The sequence below is a fragment of the Phocoena sinus genome, chromosome 8 (assembly GCF_008692025.1).
Source record: "Phocoena sinus isolate mPhoSin1 chromosome 8, mPhoSin1.pri, whole genome shotgun sequence".
In the NCBI taxonomy this organism is placed as follows: Eukaryota; Metazoa; Chordata; class Mammalia; order Artiodactyla; family Phocoenidae; genus Phocoena; species Phocoena sinus.
In genome coordinates this window covers 23,506,664-23,532,956 of record NC_045770.1, presented here as the reverse complement: position 1 = coordinate 23,532,956, position 26,293 = coordinate 23,506,664, and the positions used below count along the sequence as shown (strand labels likewise).

At 36.5% G+C, this 26,293-nt stretch overlaps 1 protein-coding gene across 1 annotated transcript in view; it reads left to right on the top strand.

Moving 5' to 3' along the window:
• The window catches only part of DDX10 (DEAD-box helicase 10), a 302,126-nt gene that overhangs the window by 241,390 nt on the left and 34,443 nt on the right, over positions 1-26,293 (top strand). Inside the window, 1 exon segment of the mRNA XM_032641374.1 lies at positions 23,545-23,681. Coding sequence (XP_032497265.1) covers positions 23,545-23,681 — 137 coding nt within the window.

The window sequence follows — 26,293 nt, the reverse complement described above, 5'->3', positions numbered from 1 at the left end:
TATCAATTCATCTGTTGATGGACACTTAGGTTGCTTCCATGTCCTGGCTGTTGTAAATAGAGCTGCAATGAACATTTTGGTACATGACTCTTTTTGAATTGTGGTTTTCTCAGGGTATATGCCCAGTAGTGGGATTGCTGGGTTGCCTTCCATCCCATTTTTTAAAATCTGGGAGCAGGTAGAAATGGACCCAATTTTTGTGCTAATATTTGAAGATTATTCTCAACCATTATGATCTCAGGGTGCTCCATTCATGTTCTAATTCTGCATTTCACCCAGAACTGGAGGCAGTGGTTAGGTAAGAGCAAGCACGTAGTCCATGAGGATTGGGGTGAAACAAGGAGTTTAGCAGTCTGTTTGACTACATTTAAAAACCTCATTATAATTTCATGGTGACATCCATAATATAAGCAGTTAATCCTCAATTGTATAGATAATAAGGTATCATGAAACATGCTCTTAAGCCATTATGTAGAATGTAAAAATTTGTTGCTTTTCATTGATAGATGGGAGGTCAGATTTTTAAGTTTCTTGTATGTCTGTTAACTTTGATTTTATTTCTTTTAGTACTTTAGGAAATTACAGAAAATGCGTTTTAGCTAATATTGTACAAAAGTATTATAATGAAAAAGGATTCGGAACAGTAGTCTGGAATTAGGACACCATGCTTCTTGCTTGTTCTGGGACAGTGACATGACCTTGAACAAATCATTTAAAATCTCTGGGTCTGGGCTTCCCTGGTGGCGCAGTGGTTGAGAGTCCGCCTGCCGATGCAGGGGACACGGGTTCGTGCCCCGGTCTGGGAAGATCCCACATGCAGCAGAGCGGCTGGGCCCGTGAGCCATGGCCGCTGAGCCTGCGCGTCCGGAGCCTGTGCTCTACAACGGGAGAGGCCACAACAGTGAGAGGCCCGCATACCGCAAAAAAAAAAAAAATCTCTGCGTCTTTAACATTTCCTCATTTATTTTTATTTATTTTTTAAAAACATTTATTTATTTTATTTTTTTGGCTGTGTTGGGTCTTCGTTGCTGTGCACGGGCTTTCTCTAGTTGTGAGAAGCAGGGGCTACTCTTCGTTGTGGTGCACAGGCTTCTCATTGTGATGGCTTCTCTTGTTGCGGAGCATGGGCTCTAGGTGCACAGGCTTCAGTAGTTGTGATGCACGGGCTCAGTGGTTGTGGCGCATGGGCTTTAGAGCGCAGGCTCAGTAGTTATGGCACATGGGCTTAGTTGCTCCACGGCATGTGGGATCTTCCTGGATCAGGGATAGAACCCGTGTCCCCTGCATTGACAGGCAGATTCTTAACCATGGCGCCACCAGGGAAGCCCCCCCTCATTTATTTTTAAAATGTTGCTTTCACATCTAAAATTCTGTGACTGAATACTGTAATGACTTTCTCTGCATTCATTCCTCTTTGTTGCTCCTACCATTTAAAATAATGATTACATTAAAATCCTAAACACTGGTTTTAAAAAAGCACAGGTGGATATACTGTGGGGTTTTTCTTTTGTTTTCTGATATGATCTCTGTTTAAGGACACTTTGTGCTAGTTTGCATTAAAACTTGAATTGTAGCTCAGCATGTTGCTAATTATGTTTGGTTGGAATACCAAAGGGAATTGAAAATAACTTTTTTTTTTTTTTTTTTTTGCGGTACACGGGCCTCACTGTTGCGGCCTCTCCCGTTGCGGAGCACAGGCTCAGTGGCCATGGCTCACAGGCCCAGCCGCTCTGCGGCCTGTGGGATCTTCCTGGACTAGGGCAGGAACCCGTGTCCCCTGCATCAGCAGGTGGACTGTCAAGCACTGCGCCACCAGGGAAGCCCAAAAATAACTTTTTACCTATATGACTCATAAGAGCAATTATTATACTTCAAGACTTTACTTTCTCTGTAACATTAGGAATTATGAGATTCACAGGAAAATCAATAGTTTTTACCTTTCAGATCAGTCTATAATGGAATGAAATTCTGGGTATGATATATGCTGTTTTCTTCTTTGCTTTCAGAGAACACATAGGCTTGGAAGGTAACATGATACAAATAATTTTGGAGTTTTTTACCTCTGTAGTAATATATGCATATCACACCTTCTTGAGGTTTGCTTTATTGTAAGTGGTGGTGTCTCGAAGAGTGAGCACTGAAGAAATAAATGTTCCAGTTCTGAAGTAGTGGGCTGCATGACTGTGACCTTAGTGAAGATTCCCATCCCCCAATTCTGTGACCTCCTTTATTCTAGAAGGAGGTTGAACTAAATTATTTTTGGTAACAATCAGTTGCTAACATTTCTTGAATACTTACACAAATGTGCAATGAGTCAGGTCCTGCTATCACCCTACCTCATTTCAAGAAGAAACTGAGATCTAGTAGAGATTAAGTAATTAGCCCTTAGTAGTGGAAGAGCTGGTATTCAACCAACACCTACCCACACACCACCTGCTTCTAAAACTCATAATTTGACCACTTCAATATACTGCCTTCCAACTTAAACAGTCTGTGATTATGGGAATTTCTAATACAGAAGTATCTATCTTAAACAACATTCAGAATCTCAAGATACTGCCCACATCAGTTGCTAAGTATTCCTATGTAAATTTTCTACAGCCCATGCCAGATCACTGTGTACATTTGTAACACTTACTGCTGTTTCTAAATAACTTTAAAATAGTTTGTACTCGCATTCACAACACTCCATAAGGTAAGTTGGGCAACTGAGGTATTATAATACAGATGAGAAAGAAGATTTGGTGGGTGTTATTTAGGTCGTGAATTGGTAGAACCAGAACTTGAACCCACTTCTTGGCTACTCCTGTTTTCTATAGAACATATACCTCTGATGATTGCTTTTAAAGATTCACACAAAAAAAGATCATCACTGAAAGACTCTCTCAGATTACTACTGAGAAAATAGTAATAATCCAAGAGGTTATTTTATATTATATAATACTCCTTCCTGCATCTGTGACTTTCCGTCTGTTACCATGAATAAATTGTCCCATCTCCGATCCAAGGCCAGCCTCTACTTGGGCTTTGGATCTCATCCCTTCCTTTTTACTCAAGAACTTTGTTCTTGAATTTTTCTATGTCTCTTCTGTAACATCGATTTCTTTCTCTTTACCAGATCATTCTTATTAGCATACAAACATGTTATATCTTTCATCATAAGGGGGAAAACATCCTTTCCTAGATTTTGCATTCTACCTTAGTTTTGTCACATATTGGATGCACTTAGTTGTGTCACATTTTTGTCGATTTCCCTTGATAGTAAAACTCCACAGAATTTTTTTTTTTTTTTTTTTTTTTTTTTGCGGTACACGGGCCTCTCACTGTTGTGGCCTCTCCCGTTGCAGAGCGCAGGCTCCGCGGCCATGGCTCACGGGCCCAGCCACTCCGCGGCATGTGGGATCCTCCCGGACCAGGGCACGAACCCGTGTCCCCTGCATCGGCAGGCGGACTCTCAACCACTGCGCCACCAGGGAAGCCCTCCACAGAATTTTTTATGCTTCTGTTACCATTTCCTTATTCTTCATCTCTCCAGTCTCCTTGCTCAGGATATACTACTTCCACTTCACTGAAATTTTTCTTCTCATAATTATCATCAACTTCCATCTTAACAAGCAAGTGGTTGGTTCCCAGTCTTCATTTTACTGGACCTCTCAGTACTTGACCCACTTGCTCATTTTCTCCTTCTTAAAACCTTTCTTTACTAAGCTTTAAGACTGTCAATTTCTGAAAATCTCCCTGGAAGCCTCTCTTTTACTAACTTCTCTTTTACTCCTGCACTTCTAGTTGTTGGAATGCCTCTGAACACAGTCCATGAACCTCTTTTCTTTGTCTTCGCTTATCCTCAGATGGTCTCATTCATTCTCAGCACTTTAAATATCATTCCACAAACAATTTTTTGCATGAACCAATTAAAAGTCTCTCATACTGTTTGTGCTACTTTGCACTGACTCAACCTGTTGCAATTTAATCTAACCCCCATCCCCTGAAAAATAAATAAAACAGTTTCAGCCAAAAAAACCCAAATCGTTCCAGTGTGATGAATCCTAAATTTGTATCTTTAGCCTTCATCTCTCTCCTGAGGTCCTGATTTGTATATTTAACTGCCTACTTAATATTTGGGTGGCTGTTAGGCATTTCAAATTTATGATGATTAAACATACTATTTTACTTTAATGCTGAACAAGGAAATTGATAAACTTTTAAGATCAACAAACCAAAGCCCATGCCAGATCACTATGTACATTTGTAACACTTACTGGCATGAAAATAATTTAAATGGTCTCCAATCTTGGGAAAGCACAAGAGCATGTTATGTAATGGGTAGAATGTCAAGTCATCTTCATTTATGGGCAATTCCAAAGGTATTCTGTTCTGTCCCCCATGAAAGAAAGAGTAGTAGTAAATCATTTTTGAAACAGACCCAATGACATAGAGAATCCATTCTTCCAACAATTTTGAAACCTATTGTACCTTGAAAAAATTTAATGCCACCCAATGCAGTTAGATGAAAAGCTGGAAAGGCAAGATATTTTGAGTTGAAAATGCAAGCTAAACTGTTGACTTACAAATCTCTTTTTGTTTCTGCTAAATTCGTACCTCTCAAGTCTTCCCCACCATAGTTTATGGCAGTCGATTTGGGTAAAATGATAGGTAGGAGTTCCTTGAACTCACCAAGCTCATTGCTACCTCTGAGCCTTTACAGTTGATGGTCCCTCTTCCGATAATGCTTTCCCCAAATCCACATATGGGTTTCCTTTCTATCTCTTCCCCCTCTTCTTTTCTCCTCTCTTTCCTTCTCTCCCCCTTCTTACCTCTCTCCTCTCCTCCCCTTCCTTCCCTCTTTCTGTCTCTCTGACTCTCCCTCTCCTTCTCCCTTTTTCTATCTCTCTGTCTTCATGTTCTGGTGAACAGGAAGTGAAACGCCTCTACCTCCTTAAAATCTGGGCTCTTTTGAGAGGACTACTGAATTTTGCCATGGAAAATCCATCATCATTTGAATGCTATTTAAGCATTGCTTTGCTTCTTTTGACATTTAAAAATATCAGTGACATCAGAGTGTCAGACACCAGTAACAAAGTAGCTTTTATTTATTTGGAATGAAACAAATCAAAACCACAAGATGGTAGCTAAGAGAGATTTTTCTCAAGACAGATCAAACAAACGTTTTTCAGTTTTTTAACCACTGAGTTATTAAGTTAATCTTTCTTTCAATCTGTGTTCTTATTTTTTGTTGTTTTTATTGTTTACTAGCAAACATCATTCCATTAGCCACATAAAACTAATTCAGTACATGAAGATGCACATGCTGTACTGGACATTTGAAGGTTATCCAGTTCTTACCACTGTTTCAGCTTAACGAAATGTTTCCATATTTTATCTTCTGGGCTACTCTTAATCACCATTCTCCTTTTTTTTTTATTAAACATATAATTCTTGGGAAATGATATATTGCTTGGAAATATTAGAAATGCAATACTAGTTACTAACATGTGTTATAGTTTTGAAAATACCTACAAATTAGCAAATATTAATTTTCATAGAGAAATTGAAGGTTAGTTTCTTGTTTGTAATTTTAAGCTTCTGAGTTTACTGCTATATTGTACATGGGTATTATGTAATATATTGCTTTACCCAATGCAAAAGTCAAGGCTATTAATCACCAAAGAACTAATTAATCTTTAGAATTAAGTACTTATTTCCAAAATAGAAAAATGTTGAAGTATTTCTTAAAATTTTAGAGATATATATTTCTCTCACTTAAATTTTTCTCTGTATAGCAAATCAGTGGCTTGGAAAAGCATTCTTGTTTTTGTTTTGTTCTAGTTTTGTCATTGATTTTTAAAAAAATTTTCTTAAGAAAAACTGATTGTGGTATAGCAAGTTTGTTAGACTCTGAGCAGATCACTCTTGAATTCTCTTGATGCAAAGGATAAAATCACATCTGAAATAACGTGAAAATCATAGTCAGCTAAAAACACTGGTTAAAAATATATTAATGTTCTACCACCCACCCCCTAACTTTCTAGCTACTAAATTACTCTTGGTTTTTATAACTTTTTCTCTCAGAGGAAATAGATATTGCTTTGTTTGAGATAGTGTTTTTTATGCTTATATGTCTTATTTTTAAGATTATGACTCATGGATTTTAATAGCCCTGTCAGTCACTTTATGGACAACTCTTCTTAGCAGAGGGATAATGATTAGAAAATAAAGATACCAAGCCCTTTGTATTATAGGCCCTGAACTGTAAAAATCACCTGTTTTTATGGAATGTCAAATTAAATTCAAATAAGGGGTAACAATAATACTATCAAATTCTAACATGAATTTACTAATAACATATCTGCAGAACCATGCATGGTTTCAATTATCTGGAAGTACTTACACATATTTAATTTATCTGCCTCCACCCTCTTAGCCTTGAGTTATGTTGACCAAAGTAGCCACTCGACTCTTTTATTTATTATGCAAAAACCCAAGTGATGGTATAAGTAAAATATACTGTTTTCTGGTTGCAAAGTTTATATGCCATTTCACTTCCTGTAATCAAATATAGCTGTTAATATTATGTCTTGACTATCTCTGTGTATGCTCTGCATAACTGCAGTGTGCACTCACAGATTCATGAAAGACTATACAGCTGTTCTAGATTAGGGTTTATGCTGCAAAATATCTGTGTTCTTTCCTAGTTTGGTTAAGTTCACTTAAACAAAAGCATTTTACTGGGGAAGTTGGACATGCTATATATACTGGTAATAGACTAGAAATGAGATATAGATGTTGATATATTTGACAAGATTTATCAACCACTCTCCCTCTCCCCTTAAAAAATAGTTTTGATGCCTAACCAGTAGATTTTCTTGGTATTCATCTCTATGGTTTAAGTCTAATTTTCTGCACCATAAGATCTTATGATATAGTGATAAGAACATAGAATATGTAGTTAGACCCAATTCTAGTCCAGATTCTGCTGTTCACCAGCATTATGGCCTTAGGCCAAGATGTTTAAGGTCTCTAAGTCTTACTTACCTTGTCTACAAAATAGAAATAAAAGCCCATCAAATAGATTTGTTAGAGAATTGAGTTAACATAAAAAATGTGCTTTGTAAACTGTATATTGATTATATAGATGTCAGAATTCTTATAGGTATTACCTTTCCTTAATAATTCAGTATTTTACAATATATCCAGGTTATCTTCCTCACTTTTTATTATGATTACATAACCTGTCACCGTCAAAATGACAAGAGATGGAGTTGAGCCTGTAGTGACCCATAACACATACTGCTTCTTTCATCTAAAAGTCCATTGTTCCCAATTTCTACTTAATTGAAAGTTCCAGTTGTGTTTGAATAATGGAGGTTTTAGTTTTTTTATGACTTCAAAGTACTTTCAGCTGATAAAATTTGAGCCACAACACAGTTGACCATAGAAAAGACACTAGGGACTTCCCTCGTGGCGCAGTGGTTAAGAATCCACCTGCCAATGCAGGGGACACGGGTTCGAGCCCTGGTTCGGGAAGATCCCACATGCCGCGGAGCAACTAAGCCTGTGCGCCACAACTACTGAGCCTGCGCTGTAGAGCCCGTGAGACACAACTACTGAAGCCCACGCTCTTAGAGCCAGTGCTCCACACCAAGAGAAGCCACCGCAGTGAGACGCCCATTCACCTCAAGGAAGAGTGGCCCGCACTCCCCGCAACCAGAGAAAGCCCGTGTGTAGCAACAAAGACCCAATACAGCCAAAAATGAATTAAAAAAAAAAAGACACTAAATTCTGAAGTCTGTATTAGAATAACTTGAATTGTACCAATATATAAAGAAACCTTGAAAAGGTTATTTAGTTATAACTAGTAATTTATTGTGTGTGTTTATGGTTGCTATGAGACAAGTAAACGAGAATTAAAGAGCAAGCTCACAGTTTCAGCACAGCCAAAAATGAAAATGAGAAGCTTGAGAAAGAGGACATGTTTTTTCTTGTTTGGTTTGTATAGGCACATTGTAAATATAAGTGATCATTTTGACATTTTTAGGCATTATAAAGAAAATTCTATGTATAACATACCAAATCTTAAGTAAATAGAAGTTTTCAATAATTAAATAGGTTAAGGAATAGCAGTGTTATTTCTTTTGTAGCAGAGATTTTCAAAAAGATGTATTGAATCTCCTTAAAAAGATAAAAATATATGAAACTTGACATAGGATCAAACAGTATAGAACAGACCAATAGATCTTAAATATTTGCTAAAGTGTAGATACATGGATGCCTTAGAGAAAGTCCTTCCTTGAGAATTTCACTATTCTGAGTATTTGGTAAATTTACTGTGTCCTCTACAAAGTTAAATATAATTTGATAGAAATAGGACATCAGTTCAGGAGCTATCAATCCATATCACTATGATAAACCGCAGCTGAGAGAGACACTGTCCATTCCGCCTACGAGTTGGCTTGTTGGGAATGACAAGTGCAGCCTGTGTAGGACCTGAGGACAATATGTTGCAAATGCCCTCAGCTCTTCTGGAGCTGCCACTTGTTCTCAGTGCCTTCTGATTGTTGCCTGGTACGTGTAGCCTGCAACACCCTTGCCTACTCCTGCCCTTTTTTAAAAAAAAAATTAAAAAAAAATTTTAATTGCTTCAGCATGATGCTTATTGCTAGAATGAATTTTTCAAATACCACATTTTTTTTAAAATGGCACTTCTCTGTTTAAGAACCCATGTAGATGTCCTCATTCATTAAACTACTCTTTCAACATTCCAGATTCTCCGTAGTCTGACCTTACCCTACAGTTCCATCCCAGATTTGTTTATTATACCAAGTTCCATTCCACAGAGGATTGGGGGAGCCCATGAGAATACTTATGATAAAATAATGGATAAATATATTTAGAAATGAGGAAGCTTGGAAATACAGAAATAAAGAGCCCAGAAGGTGACACTGGGGACGAAAACTTAGATGCACAGCTTATACCTGCTGTAACTAAGGTTAAGGTTTAGCTCTGAACTGCTAGATATCACCTGTTCTGCCGTCCCCTCCAACATGCATCCTCTCTACTTCAGCCTTCTCCCAACTGTGCCCGTGTTTAGTGACATTTCCGTGTATGTGTGTGTGCTCACTTATCTTTCTGATATCCTCCCATTATTCAAAGTTCAATCTCATATCCATTTCCCATCTTCCATGAAGCCTTCCCTGTGTGTTCCAGCCCTCTTGGAATTCCTTCTTTGACTTCCGTAGCAGTTATACTCACTGTACAATAGTGTCAATTCTTTATCACCCATCTTTTGTGGTGATCAGGAATTATGTTTTCGGCCAGCTTTCTTGAGATAGATTTTTAAGTATTCTGAGAAATTTTTATATTTCTAAGCTTGTCTGTTGGTGGCTCCCTTTATTCACATCAACATCCTATACTGGTGCCTGTGCCACCAGCATTCTTCAGGCATCGTGTTTCGCTCTCCTTCTGCATCCTTCACAGGAGCCTGCACAAGACCGAGATTATAATATAGGCAGTAAAGTAAATAAGTCTGTCTATCTAGTCAGTGCTTGTATTTGCAAAAAGCATGGCTTTAATATTTGGAGCTTTCCATTGTGGACCTTTTCAGATGTATGGCTGTGTGGATAGTTTAACCACTCTCCAGAGGAAAAGTAGACTTTGAAGAAAAGTGTTACAATTCTGAACTTTCTTACCTCAAAGCACAATTGGAAATCAGTTCCCTTCATAATGTCATTACTCCTGACCTTATACTTCATACTGTGGCTCTGGAATGAAACTCAGGTTGGCCCCAAAACCTGTGTACTAAAGCCTTCTACAACTATACAATTCTAATCACCCAGTGTTGCAGTAATTTATGCCCAAGATTATGTTACTAATTACTTGAATTTGGTGAACAGCAGGTATGGAGCCAGAAATTTCTGGAACATTTTAAGGGAGGGTATGGGGCAGAGAGGTGAAGAGTTACGAGGATGATATAAAACCCCCTGAAGGGCTTCCCTGGTGGTGCAGTGGTTGGGAGTTCACCTGCCAATGCAGGGGACACGGGTTCGTGCCCCGGTCTGGGAGGATCCCGCATGCCGCGGAGCGGCTGGGCCCGTGAGCCATGGCTGCTGAACCTGCACTGCTGAGCCTGCGCGTCTGGGGCCTGTGCTCCACGGCGGAAGAGGCCACAACAGTGAGAGGCCCGCGTAACGCAAAAAAAAAAAAAAAAAACCCTGTAAAATTAGCAAAGATGAGGTTCTCATACCTGGCAGTATCTGCAATCTGTTCAGATATTACCAGTATCTTCTGCATGTCTCCAGACAGACCTTTGGAGGCCTGGGAAGCCTGCATCTGTATCTGGGAGTATGCTGCCTCATCTGGTGCTTTCTGTAGTAGTCAGGACAGATGTGGTTACATATCCTTTGCCTTTAAAGAAATTTTATGTTTTTAACCTCATCTGTTGATATCACCTTCATTTGCATCATCCTGTAGTAATGCCTGTGCAGCCAGCATTTAAAAAAAAAAACCTCAATTAAAAACCCTGAACTGAATAATTCTCATACATATGAACTACTAATTTGAACATGCATATAGTTGCTATTAGCATTAGTAAAAATATACATTTTAAAAGGGTCTCAATTTATAGTAATTTTGGTCATTGCATATATTCTCAAAAATAACAATTACTATCATTATGGGGGGAAATGAGGATGGAGGAATCTAGGCATTTTTTTTTAATGGTTTAAAAAAAAATCCTATTTTTAAAAATGTTAATAGTGTTGGGCCCATAGAATTAAGTCAAGATTTCCTTGGCATACGTTCAAGGCCCTTCCCAAGCTGGCCCTTGTCTACTTTTCTAGCTTTGGCACCCACTGTTGTCCCATCCTTCATGGTCCTGAAACCCCCCTGTTGTTTCGTGCCCCTCTCTCTTTCCCTTTGTCCTATAAATTCTGACTCATTCTCAAGACTATTTTGAATCTATTCTGTGAAATCTTCTCTGTTCTTTTAGATTCCCTTTGTATATGTGTGTGCACACAAATAAAGTAACTCTATGAGCAGATGCTTTACAATTTAGAAGTCTTTCTTTCACTAAACTGGCTTATGTAAATAATCTATAAATACTTGCTGAAGAAAGGAAGGAAAAGACAAAGTGCACATGAGAGTTCATAAATTTGTATAATGCTTCTTGTATAGTGATTGTTTAGGATTTATGCTGATTTGAAGATTATTTTTAACATCACTGACTTGGTAGTTCAGATTATGGATGAAGGTGGGAGATACTTGTTTAAATTATCTTTTTTGGAAAGATTTTAGGTTAATTTTGTATTGTAACCCAAAGGTTTGGGTTCTAGCTCTACCACTGACTATATTTAAATTATCTAATCCTATTTCCTTATCTGTAAACTGTGAAATTTTAATACAATTTTCATTCATTGATTCGTTTGTTCATTCATTAAACATTTGTCTTCTAGATATTATTTTTATCTTTAAAATTTAATCTTTAAATAATGGGCTTTCCAGTTATACTGCTTAAACCTTTAGAAAATGCACCAAAATGTTTGTGTTTTCTTTTTTTTTTCTTAGCAGCTTATTTGCCTACCTTATTCTTTTGGAAAGCTGCACAAAGCAAACTGTCTTTCAGATATATGGTCACTAGAGATTGTAGTTTCAGCTCTATCTATAAATAATTATATATGGATAGGTGATTTAATCTTAGCCCAGCATCTGAAATGATATACAAAAATTGCTTTTTGTTAGTTTCTTACCAGGGAAGCATTGATTGCTAAATAGAATATTAAAGAGATTGATATGCAAGATTGGCTGTTTTTTTGCAAAGAGGGAAAGTAATAGAAGGTAAGAAATTTCATGCAGATTTATGTAGTGGATAAGTTAGATGTGATTTCCTCAAAGAATGTTTCTCCTTTGTAAACAAAACATTTTCTTTGCTTTTGCCTTGCTGAATGGAAAATTGATTATCTTAATTGTGCCTCTATTCAAACTCACTTATAAATGACTGTGTGGCAAACTGTAAGGAAATAGAATAGAGAATTTCAGCATTTGAAAGTTTTCACTGCACAAGTGAACTTTAATTTTGGATTTTAATTTGGCTATTAAAATCATGAGCTAGTTGATTTCTTAGTTAAAGAAAATTTGTGAGAGCATGAGGATAATAATACACTGTGACTACACATGTCATGTTTTAGCAGAGGAGGTACTAGGTTGATGTTGAGAAGTTTTATAGATAGGAAGAGTAAGAATTAGGAAATAGTAAGTGAACTTGAAATTTCATAGTATATTTTTATTGCCTTTAAGGTGAAGGTGGCAAAGATGTAAGAAATTGATGGTAGTTCAGTCTTTCTATAATATAAGGCACTTAAGATATTCTTTTGTAAACTTTTAAAAATGTATTTAAACAACTTAAATGAGAGTTAATCTTTTCATGATTGTAAGCCATTGTTTATTATGTGCTGCAGATCATGATTTTTCTAGTTTTAATGTGTAATTCATTTCAACTAAATTTGAAAATAGAAGCTTGAAATGGAGTAAAAACTTAAGACTACTGGAGTAGATTTATCTCCGACAGATCTACTTATCTTAGCAGTGGTTTATTAGTTTTTTTAAATGAAAACTCAATTCTTTGGTTGCCAAAGTGTCATGGGGGAAATAACAAAAGTTAATAGGATTCAAAATGTAGAACATTTTGGAAAATGGTGTTTTGCTCATTTAGGCATACTCTTCTGTAAAATACTTTGTCATTAAAAGAAATAAAACTTCCAATAAAGGACAACTATGTGACTTTTCAATTAAGTAGTGATTGTGGAATTTTAAGGGAACTTGGGAGCAATTTATAACTCATTTCCATTTTTGAAGAAGAAAAGACTTTTGTTTACTGCTGTAAAGAATATTGAATGATTGCTGTCTTCCTTTTTTTTTTTTTTTAAGTGGAAATTTCTTATCCTATATAGAAACTTTGTAGAATTTTGGATTTGTAGTTGGCATTTATGCTCTGGCCTACAATTCAGATCATGACTGTTTTGGTCAATTTCAAAATAAGAAAAAGATGGAATTTTAAGTAATTTGTAGTTTCTGTTTAGCGAGGTTTGGAATATATCCTCTGATTGACAGAGGCAAGCTTTGACCTGGGTAATTAAAAAGAGTGCATACTGGGACCAATTTACTAACGCTTGAACAGTTAATTGGCTCTGTTTTAAGAGGTGTAAGAGTGCTTGTAATACACTCTCCAGAGTGTTAGATGCCATCATTGAGTTGTTTTTCTATGCATTGTTTTATTAGCCCCGTTGTATCATATCACTAAATCAGTATTCAGCTAAACCCAAACGTCACCATTATGGAATAAATTTCTAGGAGACAGAAATAAACTGAAAATATTCAAAAATATTTTAATTAGTATGATAACATTATTATTAAAAAGTGAAGGGGAAATCAGGCTATTACAATTTAGCATTATGGTGGAGGAACAGTAATTTCTCAGCTCTGTCAGCTGCTCTTGGGTTTACTGTTCTGCACATTTACCTTAGTAGGTAGATGCTCATTTTCAGCAGGCACATTTAATAATAACATTAATCTTTTTGTGCTCATAACTCATAAAAAACATTTTCAATAATTTCTTCTGTAAGTTTGTACCTGGGATTTATAGCTTGGGTAAATCTCAGAAATCAGTCTCTCTTTAACTATGGAAAATGGTTGGCTGTATATAGCAATTAGAATTTTTTTATCTTCCCAGTGCTTTCTTAGAAAGTTGTTTTGAAGCTTTATTAGTGAGAACGGAATGTATTTTGAATACCTCATTTTTCTGTAAAATTTTCTTTTCTTCACAGTCTTTATATTCTTTGTCAGGATCAGAAATAGTTTATCATGAATTTTGGAATTTTCCCTCCTTGTGAAATTTTGAGGTGTCAAAGTTGACATTCTGCTTTTAATTCATACAATATGGGGAGGGTCCTTTTTAAAAATCCGAAGTGGGGCCTTCCCTGGTGGCGCAGTGGTTAAGAATCCGCCTGCCAATGCAGGGGACACGGGTTCGAGCCCTGGTCCGGGAAGTTCCCACATGCCGCAGAGCAATGAAGCCCGTGCGCCACAACTACTGAGCCTGCGCTCTAGAGCCTGCGAACCACAACTACGGAAGCCCACGTGCCTAGAGCCCGTGCTCCGCAACAAGAGAAGCCACCACAGAGCCCGCGCACCGCAGTGAGGAGTAGTCCCCGCTCGCCACAACTAGAGAAAGCCTGTGTGCAGCAACGAAGACCCACCACAGCCAAAAATAAATAAAATAAAATAATAAATTTAAAAAAAATCCTAAGTGGAATTAAATAACTAAAATTTAAATACAATTCTTAAAGCTTATTTCTATGAATGCTATATGGTAAGCAGAAAGGCAATAAAGATAATTCTCTATATTTAGACTGAATTGATTTCCTCACTAACAAACACTGACTGACCAGCAAGAATGCCCATTCACTCCTTAATCCATTACATGCAATGTGGCTTCCACCTCTACTCCTTAGTAGAGTGGTTGAAATTGTCTCATTCCCTTTTACTTTATAAACATTTAAGGTCTTTGGCCTAAGAAAATTTACTGTGGCACTAAGGGATGATCCTTTACTTTCTGTATAGTACAAGGAAATAATCTATTCTCCTTCACTTCACATCAGCCCTCCTCTCCATTTCTCAGATATGTTCTGGAGTTATATAGCTTTGTTTTTAATTTTAATACAGCTTCAAGAGTGTTACCTTTTTTTTTTTCTTTTTAAGAATCATTTATTTAGTTAATGTTGTAATTTATAGCAGCGGTCCCCAACCTTTTTGGCACCAGGGACCGGTTTCACGGAAGACAGTTTTTCCACGGGGTAGGGGAGGGAATGGTTCAGCGGGTAATGCGAGCAACGGGGAGTGGCCAATGAAGCTTTCCTTGCTCTCCCACTGCTCACCTCCTGCTGTGCAGCCTAGTTCCTAACAGGCCATGGACCACCACCAGTCCACCAACCAGGGGTTGGGGACCCCTGATTTATAGAGTTTGCTTAATCGGTGTTTTTTTTGTTTGTTTGTTTTTTTTGATGTGGACCATTTTAAAGGTCTTTATTGAATTTGTTACAGCATTGCTTCTGTTTTATGTTTTTGGTTTTTTGGCTGCAAGCCATGTGGGATCTTAGCTCCCCGACCAGGGATCAAACCTGCATGCCCTTCATTGGAAGGTGAAGCCTAAACCACTGGACTGCCAGAGAAGTCCAAGTTACACTTCTTATTGAGACATTTTGTGCTCATTCAATTTTTTTTTTTTTTTTTTTTTTTTTTTTCGGTACACGGGCCTCTCACTGTTGTGGCCTCTCCCGTTGCGGAGCACAGGGTCCGGACGCGCAGGCTCAGCGGCCATGGCTCACGGGCCCAGCCGCTCCGCGGCATGTGGGATCTTCCCGGACTGGGACACGAACCCGTGTCCCCTGCATCGGCAGGTGGACTCTCAACCACTGCGCCAGCAGGGAAGCCTGTGCTCATTCAATTTTAACATTAGAATTTCATTCTTGTTTTTGCTTTTGCTGTAGTTGTGAATGCTCTCAGAAAGAAAAAGAGATAAGGGAAATATAGCATGTGTAGAAGCATATTTAAGCACATGTTTATACCTCTTTTAGAGAAAAAATGAGGTATACAAGTTATATTCTGTTGCCTGTCTACCAGAGGAATTTTATACAATATTCTAAAGTTTTAAACTTCTCAGAAGTAAGACCCTAACTCATTCATTTTTGCATACTCATTATGGGCTAAATGTACTAAGCACTCAGCAAATGATTATTAATTCAACTTGAAGGGAGTGCTTGAGGTTTCTATATTTTTTGAATGAAATTCAAATTCATGTAATGGTCATGAATTTGATCATACATAAGTCCATATGTATAGAAATAACTAGATTCTTTGTGTATGTGTAAACCCTCAGTGTGTATACAGACTCTTACATGAAGTGTTCTTGCATGATTCTCTAGAGGGAATTTTAAACATAACTTATTTGTTATTTTATAGGCGTATTGCACATTTCATTTTTCTTTACTGACTACTCATTTGTTTTCCCATTAAGGTGCTGATTGCATATTTTCAAAGCATCTGCAATTAATTAAAATCTTTACAAGCTTCCTTAAACCTAAATACTGTAAATTTTATACTTGAGAAATCTGAGATGGAAATTAAGTGGTTGACAGTTATTAATAAAAATCTTATGATCAGATCTAAATTTCATGTGATCGGATTTCTAGTGTTAAACCCTTATCAATAATAAGTACTTATATATTTTTTATTTTTTATACTCAGTATTTAATAAATAATAAATATTTCATAGTATTGTATTCCACTTTAATATTTTCACATTAAATATCTATTTATCAAATATTTGAGAACCTGCTCTGTGCTTTATGACTACAGTAGTGAGCAATGTTAAAAAATGTTTAAAGAAGATAATTTAGGTGATACAAACTTTAACATTTCATGAAGTGGACAGTTTCCTTTTGGAGAACTGCAAAATGGGGCAGAAGGCAGGAGGCTTTTATAGGATAAAGAATAAAGAACAAAGAAGAGAAAAATTGAAGATATCTGATTGATTGGGGCCACATTAATCAACCTTGTTTGGAGTGAGAAGACCCAGAGTTGGCTTTTGGGGATTTGCTGACAGGACATACAGCATTTCTGGTCAAGTGGACATTTATAGGGACACGGAAGTTGTCTAAGTTTTGGTTTGCTGATGTGGCACCCCAGGCAGGAGCAGCTCCATCTTAGCCCTAGAAATCTATTTCAGTAATGATAACAGGACCTGGCCTCTACTTTCATGAAACTTACTGCCTAGGAAAGGATGCAGACATTAAACAAAAATGAATTCACTCTAGGTATAGCACTGAAGAGAAATCTACAGGATGTTTTACTAAGGGAGTGATGTTTAGAAATGTTTAATCTGAGACGTGATTACTTGAAGTTAACCAGGTTTGGTATAATAAGAATACATATTTCGTCTTTGTCCCTGGTTTCTGACAATGAAGTCAGAGGTTTTAACCCATGGAATTTCCTGAGTGATGGAAGTGTTTCATTGTTCATAAGAAGCCCCTGTTCAACACAGTTGAATTTATGCTAATGAGGTGACTCAGGGTGGGATGTCTATTAGATAGCTTCAGGGTGGGGACTGGTCACCAGAAAGACTAAGCGTGTGATTAGCCCCATCCCCCTTCCTGGGAGGAGGTTGGGCCTGGAAATTGAGTTATAAGAACTCTTTAACAACAAGATTCTGAGACCTTCCAGATTGGTGAATGTGTTGATGTGCTGGGAAGGTGACCCTCCTGTAGAAGACATGGAAACTCTGCACCCCATCCCCACTGCATACCTCATCCTGTGCATCTCTTCCATCTGGCTGTTCCTAAGTTATACCCTTTAAATAAATAAACTGGTAATCATAAGTAAAGCACTTTCCTGAGTTCTAGAGAATTATCAAACCTGAGGAGGGGGTCGTGAGAATCCCTGAATTTGTAGTCGGCCAGGTAGAATGGCAAGTAGCTTGGTGACTGCATTTTGCAGCTGGCATCTGAAGTATGGAGTCTTGTGGGACTGAGCCCTTTACCCCTGGGGTCTGTGCTAACTCTGCATAGTGTCGGAATTAAATTGAATTGATAGACACTCATTTGACTTTGAAGACTTAGTGTTGAAGAGAAACCACATGTTTGGTGTCAGAAAACACTACAAACCAGGCAAAAGGAAGTAGAAGAAGATTCCAGTAGAGAAGTAGCAGTAATGCAGACTCTGAGGTGGGAAGGGGCTTGACTTGTTCCAGAATCTTGAAAGTGTGGCTTCAAAGCTTGTAAGCAGGTGATAGACATGATCAGATTTGAAACTTATTTTAAAAAATTCTAATGACAACACAGAGAATTGGAGTGATCAGAAGAAGAATGGTTGCAGGGAGACTCATTAGGAAGGTGGTACAGTATTCCACACAACAGAGAAGAGAGGCTTGGGAGCAAAGGTCATGAAAGTGGGGATGGTCACATACAAGGTGACACAGAAAGCACCCCCATATGTTTTATGAAGCTTATAAAATATTATTGATTCTGAAGAAATAATTGTACAAGTAGCAAATTCAAAGCTTTAATGGTGAAAGTTGAGATTCAGGATGATGTAGTAGACCTAGCATATGTACATATTTGTGTGACCTTGTTAAGCTATTTAGTCATCTGACTCACATTTTCTCAATTTTGAAAATGGGAACAATAATTCTTTTTCTTCCTACTTCATAGAGTTTGAAGATGAAGTAAGATAATGTATGTGAGAGCACTTCATAAATTTGTTGTAGAAGAATGCTACTTCTCATCTGTATTTCTTCTCATCATCAAAACTGAAAGCAAAATAAAAGCTAGCTGGGTTACATTTCTTTTTTGGATATTTTCATCTGCCCTACTTAATAACTGAGTCTTCCAAGTGTGTATTTTAGGAAAAGTATTCCTATTTTAGGTGAAATATTTTTCTCAGAGGTTCTGAAACTGTATTTCAGGAACAGCCAGTTCATAGAGGTGACCCTGATCTCTTAGTGTGTATGAACTACTTTTTTTTTTTTAATTTCTCAGAGCCTTAAGACAGGAGTGCGGGTGTGACCATAGGGCTGGGAGGGTAGAGAAAAATGAGAGAATGATTAGTCAGTGAGGGAGGAGTGGTTTCATCTTCCAATCTGGAAGTACCTGAAGAGAAAGAGGCATGTTGACAGCCAGGATCCATAAATTGAAGGCTGCATTCTGCCAGATGTTAAGCATTTAGCAGGGTTAGTGGAGTCGCTTCATTCGTTAGTGACTGCTCTGCAGAAATAGAAGAACATGGCTTTCATTTTAGTGCTTATGTGGATAACTATCCTAGAACAGTTCATTTTATCATCAGGGCAGGGACTCTGTCTTATTCACTGCTATATCCCCAGTACCTCGTAGTATGTCTGTCACATGTCTCCTTAATAAAAACTTATTGAAGGAAGGCATTTTTGTAAAGCATCTTCATAATACTTATTAAACTTTCTTAGACCACGTTTATCATGTACAACTATGCTTATGAACATAATGATTCTCTGAAATGTACCATATACCCAGGTAGTCCACAGAGTCTAGTTGGTTCTCCCTCCTTGACATCTCTCATACCTGTTCCCCACTTCCATCTCCACTGCCACTTCCTTCATTGAATCCCTTTCCTCATCTGGATTATTGTAGTTTTTAAACTGATATCCTACCTTCAAATCTTATACCCTCCAACGACCCTTCCCATTGCTGCCAGGGTGCAGCATCTGTAAGATACAAGTTCAGTCTTCTGCTAAAATACTTAAATGGTTCCCTTTTACTTAGAGCAGTGAGTTTCCAGCCATGATGTTCTAACACACTGATATGTCACAATCATTTGGAAGGTGACAGGTAGTATTTGGAAGGTGATAGGTACCTCATAGTATTTGTGCTGTCCCTCATGAAAATGAGTCCAGAAAGAGATAAAAGTGAGGATGGTGCCATATTTATAATTAGCTTTTAAATGGTTCATGAAATCACAAGGATAGAGAGAGACAGAGCAGCTAAAATGTCCAATGTCCATTTTCTTTACCACCTTACCTAACTAGAAAGAGCATACTTCTAACCTAGACCTTGCCAGAACGATAAACTCAGTACTTTTCTCCAGAATGTTTTCATTATGGCAATACCCTCTTTACTTGGTGATTTTTATTTATGCTTTGTGTTTATTGTAGGTGATAGTGTTTTTTAAATTTTTTAATAGATTAAAGGCATTAATAGAGGCACATTGTACTTTTTAATACAGATATTGTACATTTTTATAGTTATATGTTTCTAACCCTTCAAAGAATGAACTAAAAGACAAAAAAGCTCAATATGAAAATGTCTTTCTCCATCATCTCTACCGTTTTAGTAGGTTGAAATTGTGTTTCTGAAAGGAGTGATTGCCAACTTAAATTTGTTTGTCATTGTCATGAATTGAGGAGTATAATGCAGCACAGACAATATGGTATGGCATCAACAGTGGGATCATCTTACAGATCAGGAAATAGCCAAGACCTGAATGTTGTCAATTACAAGAAAGTCATAGTAATACAAATCCAGATAATGTTTTATCCATTTAAAAGTAAGTTTTCATCATTTTGAATTTGTATTTTCCTTCAAATAGATAAACATGTACAGTGGAATATTGAGTTAAGGTGTTTATACTAACTCCCTTTCTAATTTATTTTGTATTGTACTTATTTTGTGAAGGCTACTTGCTTTATAGTAAATGTTAAAGGAGCATATTAAATGATTCTAGGTGTTAAAATACAATTAATTCAAGTATTCTGCTTGACATATCAGAGTACAGATCTCAGAGCCAACAGAGCAACTGGAGATTAGGGGAAAACCCAAGAAGCAAGGAAATCACAGAGAGGGGAGCCCAACTCTGCCTAAATCCTTGGCTGAGTGTCACATTTCACAGGCTGAGGGAAGACTCATAGGAAACCAGGCTAAAAAAAAGCAGTTGGAAGTCATAAGAACAAAACAGAGATGAGATATAAGTAGCTGAGTACCATGGGTTAGAGAGAATTTGCAGTTTGAATCCAGGCAAGGTAATTGTCTATTAGAATAGAAATCTAATAATCCTCAGAAAAACCTAACAGAATTAAGTTTTTCTATAATATATTATCTAAAGTATCTAGTTTTCTACAAAAATATGAAACATGTAGTGAAGCAGGAAATTGTGATCCATGGCCAAGAAAAAGTAGTCAATAGAAACTCTTGTTAGCCCAGATTTGAATTTATCATAGATTTCAATGTAGCTATTTTAAGTATGTTAAAAGAATTAAAGGAAAATATCGGTATGTAAATAAACAGATAGGTAGCCTCCCCAGAGCAATGGAAACTATATTTAAACAAGACAAAAACAAATGTGGTATTAGACCTGCCTGAAAGCACAATTACTGTAAAATTTTTGCCAGGCAGGCTGAAAAACAGTTTGGAATTGTCAGAAGAAAGCAACAGCAAACCCGAGGACCCAGTAGAAATAACCCTGTGCAAAGAACAGAAAGAAAAAAGATTGCAGAAAAATGAACAAAACTAAGAGAACTGTGAAGTAGTCTATTATACATGTTCTTGCAATCATGGAAGGAATGGTAAGAAAGAGGCATAAAAATATTTGAAGAAATCATAGCCAGAGACTTCCCAAATTTACTGAAAAGCATTGATAGATCCAAGAAGCTTGCAGAGCCCCAAGAAAGACAAATACAAAGAAAACCATTCTTAGGCACATCATAGTCTAACTGCTATATGATAAAGAGAAAATTTTGAAATCAGCCAGAGGAAAACAACACTTATTGCTACACTTCAAAGAAAAAACTGAAATTATTTCTCGCTGATGAAAAAATTCAAGCTTCTAAGAAAAAATTAGAATTTTAGAAAACTTATATCCACCAGTAGCTTCCCAATACTTTGAAAGACATTTAAAATATTATTGACCATGATATTAAGAAATATGATTTTAAAAAATATTGTATAATGAAATGTGTTAATATTTGAAGATCCATATAAAGAAGATATGCATAATTTAGTGAACCAGTATTTTCCACATGACTGGTGCACAGTGTTGTGAAATCATTCACTGGTAAAAGATCCATTCAAAGTGCAAAGTAGACCAATGGATTTTAATGTAACAGAGTACAGAAAGTTTATTGATAATGGCTTCAGATTCCACATTGTAACTACTTTTTAAGAAACTTCCACTCATCAGTGTTTATTGTAGTATCAAAGGAGAGTAACTGCACTTCTCTAAAAAGGCTGGTAAATTACTTTTCCCTTTTCCAACTACCTATCTCTGAGAGACTGGATTTTCTTCGTATGTTTCAACCAGAACAATATATTGAATGCAGAAGCAGATATGAGCATCAAGTTATCTTCTTCTGAGCCAGACATTAAAAAAATTTGTAAAAATGTAAAACAGAGCCCTTTTATTTTGGAAATAGTCGCTATTTTCATAAAAACACTATTTATGTTACCATATATGTTAATATATAATAATGTAGTGTTTATTATTACTTTTAAATTAATGAATTTTTAAAAATTCTAAGTTTCAACTTCTAATACATTAAATGGCAATAGATATAATCCACCTTAACAGGAGCTCTTTGGAGTCCTTTATATATTTAAATGTATAGGTGCCGGGACCAAAAAAGCTTGAGAATTACTTTGGTAATTCTCTGGCTCCACCTTTAGATAACAGATTCCTTTGAGAGCACCAGACTGGAAAATTGGAAATACCTTGTAGCTTGGGAGATTAGTGTTCTTCAGTATATGATGACATTCAATTTTTGTTGACATCCTTGATTATTTTCAAATGGACCGTATAGTAGTATGCTGTTGAGTTGTACTGCTTACTGCCTCTGATGGCAGCCTTTTCTTCTTCCCTTCTGATATTTGTTTCCAGACCTTTTATTTTTAGCAGGGAATTTTACCAAGAAAGCAATAAAGGACTTTTGCAGTAGTGACTAATCCTTATTTTCTTTACTTCTTCCTTCTTTGGCCATGTTTAGAGGTTATCAAGGGAGAGCTGTACAAAGAATGTAAGCAGACTTCAGTAGAGGGCTGCACAGTCAATTGCTATGCTATGCTGAGTTGTTATTCAGTTTCTGGGAAACAGCACTAATCATTTGAAATCAAAGAATCATTGAAGTTTGTCTTATATGGTGTGAAAAAGAATTAAAAAGTGGGAAACTAAGAGAAATTCATCCAGAATTGTTTTTTAGTCCTGCTTACTGCTTATAATCTGTTAAATGCGTGTGACAATGTTTGTTTGTATTTCTTATCTACCAGGTGACAAAACCAATCTGCCAGAAATAAACTTGTTATAAGGGATGTTCATTACATAAATGTGTAGTAAATTTATTTTAACATTGCATTACTTTGTTCTCACAAAGCAAAAGTAAAAAAGCCTAAATAGCTACCTACTTGCATGAAACTGGATAGTTCCCAACTTTCTGTATCTTGGTATTCTATCTTATTTTTTAATTGTTCTTAGTGACTTTCTACTTAATTCGAATTTAGAAGGCCCTTCACTATTAATGATACAGATCTGATTGTTGTTTTAAGATTTATTGCGGTCAAAAAATTATCAGACAGATATTTCTGTACTCTCTCGTCTGGCCTCTTACATTTTTACCTAATATTTTTGGTAGTTTTGAAACTTGCGTAGTGGACAAGAGCACTGAAACAAATTTATTTTACACTTTATTTCTTTGATAGTTGAGTTACATGGAAGTAATTAAACTGTCAAATTTGTCCCATATTGTGTTTAAGGGACTTAATAGTGATTTACTTTTTGAACCATATTTTGTTTTACTTTTGAAATGACATGGGTTTTCTTTCTCAGTGCAAATGATTATGGTTCTGAAAGTCACATAGAGGCTTTTGCCAGAATAAAAGGCTTCTAACTTGAGGATCTCAGTTAGGGATATTTATTTGGGGCTAGAAATAAGACCTGATTATTTATGAGCTGTTTTTTTAAACGACAATTTCCCTTGCCTTTTCTTAGGCTAAAGTTGAAGAAGAAGCCTTTCTGGATTGGAGTGATGATGATAATGATGGATTTGATCCAAGCACACTTCCAGATCCAGATAAGTACAGAAGCTCCGAAGAATCAGATAATGAAGATATGGAAAACAAAATTAGGTATGTTTCTACCATTGGTGGCATTAAGAATATGGGTCTTCTCCTTTTAATAACTCCAAAAGATGTGTGGAGACAAACATCTCATGCTCTTCTCGTCATTTTAGGGGCCCTTCTACTGTTTCTGTTAATTCCTGTTAACAGATATATGGGTGATATGAGAGTTGTATCTTTTTCTTGGTCTATTCTCTTCTTGTCTCTCTCTTTCTGAATCTTTTATGCTTAAGTATTTGATGCACTAGGGTATATTTAGTGCAAACAGAGGTAAGATTTTATTTTGATTCACTGTTGAGATTGTTGTTAAAAATTATTTCTGAATTTTTTTAAAAGGGCAGTTATACTTTCACATTCTTTGATGTAAAATTAAGTAAGAAACACATAAAATAATGGAAAACTCGTACATAAACAGCCTTTGACAAATTCTCTCAATTTAGAATCTGTTCATTTTAATGTGGACTTACTTGCTGCCATGCCCAAAATAGATGAAATGTAATAAATTGAATGACTTGCTTAGCACTTGTTTTCAGAGTACTATGTATTAGATTAAATTGAGATTCTGTTGATTTAAAAGTTGAGAATATTGAACTGCATGGTTCATGACTGAACTAAATCAATGAGCCTATTTAGGCACAAGGGGGAGGTACTAATGATGGATGAAGTTAATATGGTTGAAAGGGAGAGGAAGCTTGTTGGAACCCCTAAAGTTGCTAGTCTGAAAAGTTTGGAGTTGAAAAAATAGGCCACAGAGAGCTATAATCCAGTTTTAACTAAGAGCATTATAAAAAGGTCTCAAAAAGATTATCCCCTTAAGAGAAAAATGCTATAGAGAGATCATTTCAGAGTTACTCTTTATTTTAATATTGTGCTCATTTAAACATAGTATTATTTTATAATAGTGAAAATGACTTATCCAAAATGCAGTCTTCCCATGTGATGCCAGAAACTTGAGACATTTGCTATTGGACAACTAGGTAATGGACATAATAGATTTACTACCACAAGAAGCACCACAGGTGAAAATAATTTATTAGGATTTAGAAAAATATTTAAATGATAAGGGTTAAATAATTTAGGTCCAGGGCATAATTCTAATCTTTAGAAATTGACCTCTAAGAGTAAATATGCATATTCTACTTCAGACATGTCCAGACCTTGATGAGCTGTCAGTATGGTTGTTTGTTGCCCTTTTTATTCTTATATAAATGTCCCTGTTTCAGAGTAGTTTATGGGATCTCCATTTTGATAGATGTGATCTAACTTAACACGTATAACTTTATATCATTAACTTCTAAATGCTCTGTGTAATTTTACTTTCTGAAGGGAACTTTAATTGGCTCTTACAGTTTGTTATTTGGCCATATTTTCCACATCTGTCTAACATACCTTTAAAACATAGAGCCAACCTTTGAAATCACTGGTAAGATGTCAGCAATCTTTCTGTATCTGATTCATAAGGATTTTTGTCTAACATTTTTCATGATAGTTTCTGGGTCATCCTTAATCTATGTACAGCAGACATTTCATTTCATTCTTTTGGCATCTCTTACCCTCATAGTGACATTTCCCTACTACCACGTAGTTAATATGACTTGTTCTCAAATAGTTTCACGTTTCATCCTCTTAATGAGCTTGTAAATGCTTTGTAGCTAGAAAATATGTCTTTTTATACCAATACTTTCAGCTCCAGCCTTTACTCATCTCCCCAGCATTAATGTCATAGGCACAGAAAAAGGCCCTAAAATACTTGTGTTGATTAATAGATTTATGAAGGAGATTTATAGAGTAAAGAGAGAAGCATAATGATAAGCAACTATATAATTGGTCCTAATAGCTTAAATGATACCAGAGATGACAGAATAGATGGTTGGAGAACTGGAAGAATCCAAGTTCCGGTAGTGTAATGGTGATGCACAAGATGGTAGTAATACCTTGAGAGATGCCAAAGCATCTTAACTCAGTGACAAGCATTCAGATGGGAAATATTTAAGCATTACATGAAAATTAAAATAGTTTTAAGTTAAGGCATAACTGATAACTATATTAGCAGAGATTGAAAGGAATTGATAAAATTGTCTTAGGCTGAAGAAAAATTATCTTGTTGAAAAGAATATCAACAAGGGCTTTATTCCTTTAGTACATTTAGGGGCTTCCTAGCAGTTTTGTCTTTGTATGAGCACAGTGATTATCTAGTCCAACCCCCTCCTCTTATAGATGAAAAAGCCACAGCTTCGAGGGATAAAATCATTTGTCTGTGATCACAATACAAGTTAGGGACAGGTCAGTGTGATCTCCCTGAATCAAATTGAACCTCTGGTTCTAATACTCCAGACAAGTTGGAATTACTATGGCATTAGGAGAGGTAGCTCAGGAAAACTACCTCAAGACAAATTTAATGTTATTTGGCTGAAGACCTGATCCGTGGACTAACCATAGGATAGATTTGACTGGACCATGGTTGCCCTACCTCAGCATTATTGGCATTCTGGCCCAGATGATTTTTTGTTTTGGAGAGTTTGAGGTGGTTGTAGACTGTTTAGCATCATCCTCTACCACTAGCACCTCCCCAGTTGGGATAACCAGAAGTATCTTCAGACATTGCCAGGTAGCCTTTGGGG